This window comes from Zosterops lateralis (genome assembly GCF_965231275.1).
Source record: "Zosterops lateralis genome assembly, chromosome: 3".
Lineage (NCBI taxonomy): Eukaryota > Metazoa > Chordata > Aves > Passeriformes > Zosteropidae > Zosterops > Zosterops lateralis.
Genome location: NC_139764.1, coordinates 43,052,060 through 43,064,401, shown reverse-complemented (window position 1 = coordinate 43,064,401; position 12,342 = coordinate 43,052,060). Strand labels below are relative to the sequence as shown.

Here is a 12,342-nt window from a genome sequence, read left to right as displayed (position 1 = left end):
TATATTATTTGTAAGGGGGTGTGGGAAAGAAATGCCATCAGAAAATTGAAAATTAATTCAAAATGCACTCCTCTTATCAATTAGTGTCTGGGCCATGTAAGAGAGGGTAGATTTGACTATTTTTTCCTCCTAAAATGACATTCTGTGAATGTCACTCATGCTTACAGGAAGTTTCCTTGAAACTCTGGATAACCCTTATGCTGCAACTGCAGACAGAGGTGCCTGGGGGTAGGAGGAGAGAGCACATCTGCTTATTCCCTCTACCTGCTGATTTGTCAGCACCCATGCTAAAACACCCAAGCTGGGTCACCAACAGCTAAATATTCCTACATAAACCCGGCAGGTCTCACGTACATTTTGGACAGGGTTCTGTTCTGTTGCACCAGGGCTAGGTTGCAGATACTGAATTGATCTGTAGGCAGAACAGTCCAAACACACTCAGGAAGACTAAGACCTCAAACAGATTTAACAGTTAATTGTTTTCACATGAAGTAACTCGGATCAGAGTTGACACCACCTAACTTCCAAACATCCAGATTGGAACATCCACCAACTGGATGTTAGCTACACATCTGTTCAATTTTATTTTTTTTTAATTCAGTGAACTGAATAAATTACAATAGTGCTATGTCATTTCAGGGTATTACCAGCTTTACCCTGCTTACCCTGAAGGCTCCAGTAAGGCCTCCAGGGGGCTAAAGCAGGAAGGACAGATTCTAAACCATCTGCAAAATGTTGTAATATTTTGTTGAAATGAAAGCTTTGGTGTTTACAGGACAGAAAAGGTCTTCATTTTCTGCAGGATTCCACAGCTGCCAAGATGTCTTGCAAAATGCTGTTTCTGTTTTCCTTACTAACCTAGAGAAAGAGAAATTAAAACTGATGTAATTTCATGAATAGTTTCTATACCAGTGTTTACTTCAAAAACAGTCAAAGCAGAAATTCCAATGCATTTCTTTTTCAGTGTCAAACACCTGCCTTCTTCTGCTACTGAGAACACAGTATGCTAAACCCACAAAAGCTACAGTTGAATATTTAGTGATCTTTTGATTTAATTACCTGTAGTATTTTGCAGTATTATTCAGGGTTTGAGTAACTAACAAGAACCACTCAAAGAACCAGCATGTACTTTTGTCATTACTAGAAATCCTTTTCAACTACCAAATTTAACTTCCCTAATATAAAGTGGAGTTCTTATGCCTTCATTACTTGACAGGGTTGTATTTATTAAGACAACAGACCTAGTCAAAAACATCTGCAAAGAAAAAAAAATTAAAACAGGCTTAGCAGTCTAACTCTGTACTCTGAGAAACCTTATTGCTACAGGAGAGAAACACCTTGGGAAAGAAAGAAAACTATTTGAGAAAGCTGAGGTGTTCTGTAGCACACTGAGATATGCCTTTGGCTGACCAGTCCATGGGAATGCTGGGCTTTAAGTCCAGCATATGTGAATACAGATGACTGTAAACTGCCAGGCAAGTGCTGGTTCTTGCTAGTCAGCTCAGCTCCCAGGGGCGCAGAGCTGGGGGCTGTGTGTGTGTAAATTATCCTTGCCTGACAGACTGGGTCCTGATCCAGAGCTCTGTGACCCACAGTGCCATGCATTACTCACTCAAACAAAACCTGGGGGGATGACTGGGGTTGTAAAAGGGTAACGAGCAACTGTGAAGCATCAGCAAAAGCTTCGTTTTAAAAAGTCTAAGAAATTTTCCCCACTGGTCAGATCCCTGCAGAGAGGGCAGGAAGAAATCAGACAAAGACACAGGAGCTGAAAAAATAAGTAAGGGCATTCATACAAAGTTGTAGAAAAGATGTCTGACAAGGAAAGAGACACAACACCATGCACAGCATAAAACTCTCTACGAGCAAGGTTCCACTGCACTCCTTATATCTGCATTTAGGATGTGAGCACAAGAGTTTATATCCCTTCAGTACTACAGTCAATAATGAACAGGAGAAAGTATTACTATTATTATTATTAAATAGGTGACAGTTCTATCTGAGGAATTTGGCCCTAGGAGCCTACCACTATTTACAGTCACACACATCCTATCCAAGTGCTGTAAACCAGCACTATAAAACCTACAGTGGTCTCACCTACCACTGAATTCAAGACATTAGATCAACATGGGACTAATGAAAAAGTGACACTAAAAAAATAAAAAAAGTGGGGGGAGTAATGAAAAGGAAGATCTGTCTGAAAATGTCACCATTTTTATTGAGAATCAGTCCAAGCTTTATAAGATAAACAGAAAACCCCACAAAAACAAAGTGCGCAAGACAACAAAGAATGCTCTTCAGCAGGGCTATTGGGACCCCGAGGTAAACAATACACAGCACAGATGAGCCAAACTCTAAATCTCACAGCAAGTGAACTGATATCCTGACTTTCAAAGGACCTTCTGCACATTTAATAGCTCTTCCCACTCTCTCACAGCCAGCAAAAACAATACTACATTTTATCTATCCTTTTTCCATACCTATATGCCAGAAGTCCAGTGAGAGCAGCAGAGAGAAAGCGCCAAGTGCTAGGAAATTTTCACAACTGTTTTACAAAGGCTGTTTGATAGATATAAGTCTCCTCTTTAGCTCTGGAGACATTCTGTGCAGGCAGCTTTCCCAGAGAGAACAAATCTCCCAGTATCTGTACTGAATGTACAAACAGATGGGTATGTTTTTAGAAAGGAGTTGAAAATAGCTGTAGATGCTGCTTATATTAAGCATTTATGTAATTTGGAGGAAATTACCACCTAGATTCCAAGCAGGCAACTATAGAGGACAAAAGCTTTCTTCCTCTAACTGTTAAAAATACCATCAAGGAAACCACTCGTGTACAATCTGTTCAAATGGAACCTTTTCTTCTCTCTATCCATTTAACTCTTTTCTTTCTAAATAGGCATATGCAACCATACTTCACTAATGGGTTTCATGCAAGCAAAATTAATAGATGGGAAAATGGGAGAAAATTAGTATCTGCCAGCTGCTAAGGATAACCTGATCCTATTCATGCCACCATGTCTGCAAAACTACAGATGCAGGCAGTGCAAAAAGAGCCTCTGTAGTTTCACTGGAAAGTTTGGTTCTCAGCAAAATGGAACTGGGCAACAATAGAAAGAAATGCGTTAAATATCAGAGCTCCTATCGTTAAGTGCCCTAAACATAATAAATTATACATTTGGGACCAAATGCTGAATTGCTTTTAGGGCATCTGGGCCTGCTTACACCAACAAAATATGCTTTCAAGGCAGAAGGGACTGTAAAACACCAAACAGCTGTTCTCTCATCAGAACTGTCCTTGTGACACTAGGAACAGGATGAAAAAACTGAGATGAGCTATTTCAATTGCAGCCCAACTCCTTATTAAGTGACAAAGAAAGCAGAATGCTTTTGGAAGGTAGCCACCTACTTCTGAACGCTTCCAAGCACCATCCAAGTTAGTAAGAAATTAGTGACTGTGAGCTATGTGGTCAATCCAGGTTTTCCCATGCCACAGCCCTTGAAGAACACAGCTGGTGACCCAGCATCCACTACTAACACCTCTGACTCCCCACGGGCAGGTTCTGCTCCTGCTCATGCACACACTTTAACCAGCTGGGAAAGAGCATGTAGAGTGACACTGGAGCAAGAGAGACAGATGCTCTCCTGCACAAGACTTCAGCTTAGCAGGCCTGTGACACCTGGGAATGACTGCAGTCTGTCACACATTTCACATCCATGCTTTTGGTTAATGGATTCACCAGAGATCTCTATTTCATTAAAGAAACCTCCATGTCCTAATCTCAGCAGCGTGAACAGGATGGGTCATTGTTTTAGCAAAGATCTTTTAGCTACAGAAAACCCTGCTCCACTGAAACTTACAGAAAGGCTTTTGCTGGCTGGAATCAGTACTTGAGAGAAAGATTTATAAGAGGACTGATAGAGCTGAAAACCCAGGGCTGAGTAGTCTGAATATCACCTGATAAAAAGAGACACTAGAAGCCTCAAAAGCTTCCTTGAAAAGCCAAATGCTGCCTTCTAGCCCCATTTCCTCTCCTGAGAGGACCAAATGCATGCACCACTGTCCTGCCATGACTGCAGCTTAAGTACTGAATGACTGGTACCTTCAGCAAGGCTTCTCCATCCCCTCTTCCCCAGTCCTACCCCTGTAAAGCAACTCATACAAAATTCACATTTACATGCATTTCTCTTCAACAGCCTGACTACAACCACACATCAGCTCAGTAGTGGAAAAACCTGGGGATTTATCTCTGAAAGGAAATGAAGGGAGTTGAATGCTTATACAAGGAAAAAAAAAATCTCTCATCTTTGCTCCTACAGTTGCTTTAGCATTTAATTAAACCAGCATTTAATACAAAAACAGAAATTGAAGATGACGATGGGACCCTCGGTTAAAGGAAAGCTGAGGAACTTTGAGCACTGCAGGTTTCTAAGCCAGCTTTGAATAGGAAACAACATAAATCAAAGGAGTGAGAGGTGCCTTTGTTTTTGTGAAGCATCAAGGACACTTACTGATGTTAAGGAAACCTCACGCGTGCACTCCTAGGAACAGGCTGTTTTGCTGTGCTAAGTTTTTGAGAACCACCCTATGACTGATCAGAAATGTACTTTGAGACCCTAATATTCTGAAAATTATGTCTGTAAAAGTAACATAATGAATTCCAAAATTGGTTCACTGACTCCAGAGAAAGTACACTCCATTTACAACTGTCTTTCTCCTATAAATCATTCCTGCAAACTCCACTGCTGTCTTTTTTCCCTTTTATTTTTTCCTTGAATACGACTACTGGTACTATTTTTGCAAGCCAGTCTGGAAAAACACAAAAAAGCTTAAAAATCTGACTGTACTTTAAAAGATTTAACTCTTAGGAATAATGAATACCTATACAGCAATAATACTACAGCAAAGAAACCTTTTAAAACTTTAGATTACTTCTGCAGCCCCTCAGAAGCAAAGCCAGCTGTGTGAGACTGCTACAGTAAGTGCCACATGAGATTTTTTTAATAAGGTGAACACCTGCCCATTAAGAATAAAATGTAAACTAAAAAACTTATTTCATGCAAGCTACCCACAGCTATCAATTGGCAGAAACAGTTTTTGAACAGAGCCAAATATAAACCAGTAACCTAGAACAGAAGGCTCTTTAAGGATATTAAATATTACTCACATTGAACACTTTAACATCTTTCCTACTTCTTATTTCTTCAACAAGATCCAGTGGCTTTCCCTTAGGTATTGGAATAGTTCCAACCACCACAGTCCCCGAGCCAGCCAGTGTCTGACGAACAGCTTGAATAAAAGCCTGGCTGAAGAGTTCCATTTTACCAATCTCGTCTATGACACAAATTCTTTTCTCTGTGTCACCACCATGGTTTACCTGTGGAAAAGTGCATCAAGAGACTGTAAACAGCAAAACTTAGAACAAGCAACAGAAGTAATCTCTATGCTGACGAAAGAAATACCTCCCAAAGAAACAAATTCAACTGTAATACTGGGGAAAGTGGGAAGTCAAAGCTACTGCTGGTAAATGACAGACTTATAAATCTGTAATTTCTTTTTTAGGACAGATTTTTGGAAGTATAAATATCAACTACAGTGTGTGTATATATATATGTACACAGTATAAATATCAAGTAAAATAGGAAATCTATAATATCTGATTTCTTTTAAAGCAGAATTCTCACAATGGACCCACATGAGCTACTTTACAATTAGGAACGGCACTTTGCCTAGGAGCAGCTCTCAATCATTCTGAGGGTCAGCAATCTTTAAAAACTTATGCATTTAGTGATTACATTTAATTATGTGATCAGTGGTCACACGAAACAGGCATCTAAAAAAAGGAAGACTTCCATGAAATCTAGATTAGGAAGTTTCTCCTCCTGTAGATGGAATGATGGAGCATTTCACTAAGAGCTACTGGCTATTTTTAAAGCTGTCTGGATAACAAGCAAGCCATTTGCAAGCCTCTGTCACATTAGAACAGATACATGCTGAGATATACCTTATCCTATAGTCCTAGCCACTGGATAGTAGGAGAGACACAGTTAACCGCATTTGAGGCTTGTTTTTTTCATGAAGTGAATGCTGTGCCAAACAGTGCTGTGCTGCAGAGAGCTGGAGCATCAGGGAAGTCCAGGAGGAAACAAGGGTGATTGCTACTGAGGAAAAGGCAGCTCACAAAGCAGAGGAACTCTTCAGCTGCACTGCCTACCCTGTTTTGGTAAAAGTGACTGAGAACTGCGCTCCATTATTTATAGAAGTGAGGAGAAAATCAACTCAATTCGAAACCATTATAAGTCCATGAATATGTACCAATACAAGCCACATTATACAGAAACTAAAGAGAAAAAATATCGGAACATCTTCCCTTGTGAAGGCAAAGTATTTGCTCCTGGGAAAGTGAAGGAACTGTATAATGTGCATCCTAAAATCCTTTCAAGCTAAGTCTCTACTGAGTAGTGGTTTTATCTAAAAAACCTTTCATAGATCAGTGAGCCAAAAAGCCAATACTAGTCACTAGGTCACATATTGAAGAAGAGAGTATTTTGCTTTGAAAAAACCTGAAAAAACTTATCCTGCCTGATAAAGGATAAGGATAAGTTTGCAAAACCAGAGAGAACTTCCACTGCGGGATCTATCCCATTCTCACTGGAGTGAACAAAGCCTGAAGAGCTGAAACTGTCCTCAAGTCTAAACGGACACATGCCCATTCTGTGTTGCTCTCTCATCAAACCAGAACATACCTATGACTCTCTTGCCCTCATTCTTCATTTGTCTCTCCTTGTTTCAGTTCTTTTCAGTTCTCTGATCTTCCACACTCTCCTCTTCCATTTTGGGCCATCTTCATCTGTGACCACATTCCCACAAAACTGATAAACAGCACTTTCTACGAGCTTGGGTACATGAACTATGTGACTCTGCTGGCCCCAGTTCTTCTCTTCACCTTCTTGAACTTGCAGAAAGTTATACAAAAGTAATGGAAAAAATTCAACACTGCTAACACTTTTCTAGGAAGATCTCTCCTGGATTTCAGTGGTAGAAGGATTCCAAGTACTTCACTGGCCTAAGGAAGTATTTTTTAATAAACTATCTTTCTATTTACTAACATCATAAATATGGTTACAGTGAAACTTAACATATAAAAGCTGTCCCATTTTTTTATTATTTCCCTTCTCCCTTACCCCAACATCCTTGGTTTCCTACTCTCAGACTTCAAAATTCTTTGACAAAAACAAGAATCAGATCCTCAATCTCATTTTTGCTCCTTGCAACTCTTTGGGTTTTTTTGTTTTAAGTTAACCAAAAAACCTCTTCTTCCTTGTCCCCTTGAGCTCTGGCAGCGTAGAAAAATCACAACAGGATTTTTTTAGTAGTACAGTTCAGCAGCTGCTGCACACTGTTTGTGGTATGTTATTGCCAAAATCAAATCTGTTCTTGTTTAATTTTGGAGAGGGGAAAGGTTGGAGTGAAAGAGAGGAAGGAGAAGAAAAAAAGCAGTGACAGAATATTAGCAAAAGGATAGGAAAAAGACTGTGTGGGAAGTCTTGTCACAGCCAGAACACTCCTTGAGCAGCAGGCTAAATCCGAAATAATCAGGCTGGTATTATCAGTCTGCAGGTATTTATACAATGGTAATCAAAAATACTCACTGGATTAAAAAAAAAAATGCTTCTACTGTAAGAAGACGAGAATCACAGGAAGAGGGGGAAAAAAGTCTGTAAAGAAGAGCAGCAGCAAAAGCCTTTTTCTTAGACCCAGTGATTCCATCTATTTCTCTGTGGTAAGCCACTTGTGCATATTGTTTGCTTTCCAGTATGAGACAATGACATAGGAAGAAATTTCCTACCTGCTGCCTCTTCAAGTCAAGGAGGTCCTGCTCACAGGACTGCAATCTCTCCAAGAGCACAATAATGACAAGAGAACAAGCCAGATTTGCCCCTCCAGCTTCCTGACCCTAAAGTCAATCAGGACTAGCAATACCCAAGAAACAGGCCATTAATTAGTATCAAAAAACAGCTGTATAGAAGGGCCTTCCAATAACATTGACTATCATAAAGCATACATTTATCAGCAGCTTTCATAGAATACTCACATTTCTCAGCGTAGGTAGAACCAACTGCTCAAATGAAACAAGGTCTACAACATATTGTCCAACCCGGTATTCACGTCTTGAAGCAGAAGAATCAGAACTGGAACTGAAAAAGAGATACCAAATTCCTTCAAAGTACTGAGTTTAGTGAGAATTCACCGCAGTCATTTCAAGAGAATTTATAAGAAATTATCCAAATAAATCAAATGCCCTTAATTCTCCTTAAAAAGGAAGGGAAAGAAATTCTAAACCATGCAGTAGGTCATACTGCAGATAGCCTGCTGTCAGATAATAAATATACCATACGCATCCTTCACAACTATGCAAGCTCAAATTTCAACAGTGTATAGAAGGATAATGGCATTTAAAAGTCAGCAGGTATATTTACACTGAAATCACAGCTCATGTCTGCAGTTCAGATCTTTGAATTTTGTAATGTGACACTACAGACAGCATCATAGCAGTATCATCTCAGTACAAGGGCAGCAAAACCCTTAATCTTGGAAAAATACTCACTTTGCATGGGCTGTACCACACTGTGCTAGGTGCGCTTCCATTATTAGCAGAGTGCAAATTATTTTCACATCAACTCTGTGTGAATGAGGTGCTAAGGTCACACTAGACACACTAAGTTTTGCACTAAGTATGAAGATCTGAGTCTAGTGAATCAGGAGAGATTGTGAGGCACTCTGCACTTCAGAGGCCCCCCTCTGGGACTCTGAAACACTGTTTTTCTTAAAATTCACAGGCGAGTTTTGTGGACTAGTCAAATGTTCTTTAAAACAATGTTATATGCAATTTCCCTTTTCATTTTCCACTTCTGTCTCCACAAATCAGCAAATGGAAACACAAAAATCTTCCTCCCTGCCCACAACAAGCTACTTAACTGTATCCCAAAGGGACTTGGCCTCACAGTGAAAGGCTCAGCAGTGCTTCCTCCACCTGGTGTAAAATAGCCAGTAAGGAGAACACCTCTGCCCAGCACATTTTCAATATTTCACTGTGCAACAGAGACACTGCCTACATATACAGTATAGGTATCAGCCAGGACACAAAAACCAAGCAAAGAACTTGACCATGAAAGCCATGTGTGCTGGAAATCACCTTCTGGAGGAGCATTTAACATGCCAAAGGACTGGAGCAGACACATAAAACAATAAGCTGCTTACGGTTATTAAAACTTCAGTACCTGACTCTAGATAAAGGTCCTCGGTTTCCAGACAGAGTGACAACATCAAATCCTGTTCTCCTGCCACCTTCTCTAACTTCCTGTGTGTAAAATCCATCAATGGGAACGCCTGAGGATTTTAGAGCTTGACTGATTTTCTGGATCAAAGTAGTCTTTCCAACTCCTAAAAAAAAAAAAAAAAAAAAAAAAAAAAAAGGAAAAAAGCACACAGCATTAATCTTCTTCTGCACTAAAAGCCCATTTTTTTATATGCCACAGTAATGATTCAGTTCAGCGGGAACATTGATTACTTTTGAAGGTTGCAAATTACTTTTTCTAAACGGTAGGAAAGAACAGAAGCATCTTTTAAAGTTCATTCTGTACTGACACTGTAAAGTTTCGCTACAGAATGGTACAAATATCCCAGGCTACCAATGAATTTGTTAGCTCAGATGATGCATGAGAAGGCCAAAAACTTACCACAAGGCAGGTAAATACGTGATACAAAACTGGCATTCAAGCTTGCTGGAAGACTGACTGATGAATCTCCCTTTCTACCACTGATATTCACTGCTTTTAAGATCAGAGCTAAGTTGACCCCTTTTTAGATCAAAAGGTCAAAGCTGACTGCTATTACCAGATGCCTAACTGGCACAAAGGACACACTTCTTCCACTGATGTCCTAAAAATCAGAAGCGCTCAATGTCCCTGAGATACCAAGTTCTTATGAAGTCCCAACAACAGACAAATGTTTCTTCTGGAAACTGAATCAAGAGACACTTGACTAGACACAGAAAAAAACTTGTTTATTGTGAGGCTGATGAAGGCATGCTCAGGTTGCCCAGAGAGGCTGTGCAATTTTCACTTACTTTAATGTTTTCAAGGCATGACTGGATAAAGCCTTAAGCAACTTGGTCTGGCCTCACAGCTGATACTCCTTTAAACCTCCTCAAGTCTCTTTTAACATGAATTATCTTCTGACCCTGTAATTCATTCTCTTAGCCTAAGACAGGTCCTTAAAACTCTTGCCACCTGATAGCTCCTTGCACAGTCTGATGCACCTTTTACAGTGTGAACACTGGCCATGTTCCAGACATCCTTTCAATTTTTCTCCTTTGCCATTGTATAAGTACATCCCTCAACGATCTCCTTTTAAACTCACCTTTATTGCCTTTCACAAATTTTAGTGCTATCACTTCATTTTTAATCACTGCTCTAAAAAATTCAGATGACAGAAAATAATCCTGCGAATAAACCTTCAAATTCCCGGAGATGAGGAACACAGACCAAATGTGAGATGCCTAAAGATGCCAACAGAAATCATTTCAACAGGCACACACCAAATTTCTAATTTAGACTTTAAGCAGATGTAGGAACTGCTTTCCTAACAGTCAATACCAATTACAAAATATTCTGTGGCTTCAAAGGCACGTAGTCAAATGCTTAAGCAAACTTTTCAAATTTGAAGCAGGGGGCTTTCTGGCAGCTGAACAACAAAAAAATGACAAATGTTGCACCCTCAGTATCTAACATCTTTTCAAGGCCTTGTCTTTTGTAAGTTAATTTATACTAATTTTGACAAGTGGATTCGCTATCTCTAATTTGTTTACATTCATCCAGTAAACTGCCAAACAACCTGGAGTGATTCAAACTAAGTTTAAGAAAACCTGAAGTTGGACATTTAGCTAATCAAAACAGTACATCCAATTTCAGATAAATGAAGAGAGACAAGACCTAAGCAGCCCCAACTTCTGCATCTCCTGAAAGACTGCCTTTATTCAAAGTGGTTGGGAAGCCAGCGTGAAGTGGGTGGAATGTATTCCTATCTCAGCCCAACAGCAGCATTTTAAATTAATTCCAGTCAAGGCAGGCATCTGCAAGAGGTTCACAAAAAGGAGAATTAGGTCCACTGCTTTACTCCCACAGCACAAAGGAAAGCACTGCAATCATAACTGGTTACTTTTTTAAAAAAACCGTAGATGACAAACTACCCCCACTGCTGCAATCAAGGCCTGCCCATCCGGGACACCAGTTATTACCTACACCTGCACCTCACTGAGCCTGGGAGCGCTAAATCACTACAATTAGGTTACAGGAAAGATGAGCTCTCAGAAATTATTAATCGCTGCTGTTTATATTGAAGCAGGATTAGTTATCCAGGAGGTGGGTGGTTTTTTCCCCCCAACACTGAACTCCAGGGCACAAGGCAGGGACAAAGCAGCAGCGCCAGGACAAGTGCATGTTTTGGAGGACTAGAAAGGGCATGTTTTGGAAGACTAGATGGAGAGGTAAAGGGGCATTTCATTCCGACCTGGACAAGGGGGGGGAGGGGGTGGGCTCTCCGGGCCGCAGCCGCGGGACCTGGGGCAGTGCCGGGCCCGGCTGAGGCCGGAGGCGCTCCCGGGGCTTCCTCGGGGCCCGGCAGCAGCTGAGCTGCCTTTCCCCGGCTCTAAGCGCCCCACAGCCCCGCCGGCACTGCGGAGGGCCGGGCTGGGCCGGGCTGGGCTGCGCTGGGCTGGGCTAGGCCAGGCCAACTCAAGCACAGCCAAGCTAAGCCAGGCCAAGCCAGGCCGTGTCCCAGGTCATCCCCTCCGCCGCACCGCCGCCCCTGCCCGGCTCCCCGGGCTCCTCCCGCCCCCTTTACCTGGGGGTCCCGTAAGAAACACGTGCTTAGACATGTCGGGGCCGCGCTCCGCCCCCGGCCCCGGCCCTGGCCCCGCTCCGCCCTCGGCCCCGCCCTCGGCCGCCCCAGAGGCGGGGAAAGGCGGGCGTTCCTGCCGTGGTGTTTGCTGGAGGAGGGACGCAACCTAAGGTTAGGGAAGTGGGAAAAAACCCAGTTAGTTTCCCGGTTGAGGGCCAGCGTCTTCTTTAATCCAGTTATCTTAGCCTGTTACATGTCTGAGTATGTTAGTGCAATAAGAGAACGTTAAGTGTGGGAATGGACCTTCAAGATCCCAATTCTCCCAGGGCGCCTCCCACCAGAGCGGGTCGCTCAAGGCCTCACCCAGCCTGGCCTTGGGCACTGCCGGGGTCAGGGTGTCCACAGCCACCCTGGGCAGCCTGTCCCGGTGCCTCACCGTCCTC

General features: G+C 41.8%; 1 protein-coding gene across 1 annotated transcript; it reads right to left on the bottom strand.

Annotated features, from left to right (window-relative positions):
• Window positions 1–580: 580 nt before the first annotated feature.
• On the bottom strand, window positions 581–11,979 carry NTPCR (nucleoside-triphosphatase, cancer-related). The gene is made up of 5 exons (XM_083858094.1): window positions 11,903–11,979; window positions 9,280–9,442; window positions 8,094–8,196; window positions 5,166–5,375; window positions 581–858 (listed from the first exon to the last, which is right to left on the bottom strand). Exons 1-5 carry the CDS (start codon window positions 11,934–11,936, stop codon window positions 790–792), a joined length of 579 nt encoding a protein of 192 aa, XP_083714220.1. The 5' UTR covers window positions 11,937–11,979; the 3' UTR covers window positions 581–789.
• Between the last annotated feature and the right edge of the window lie 363 nt (window positions 11,980–12,342).

Excerpts from the sequence above, each read along its gene's own strand:
- NTPCR (XM_083858094.1), bottom strand. The coding sequence starts at position 11,936 with ATGTCTAAGCACGTGTTTCTTACGGGACCCCCAG. Across the intron at positions 8,197-9,279 it reads GGACCTTTATCTAGAGTCAG|TTCCAGTTCTGATTCTTCTG; the intron begins GTACTGAAGTTT and ends TCTCTTTTTCAG. Across the intron at positions 5,376-8,093 it reads TTCTACCTACGCTGAGAAAT|GTAAACCATGGTGGTGACAC; the intron begins GTGAGTATTCTA and ends ACTTTTCCACAG.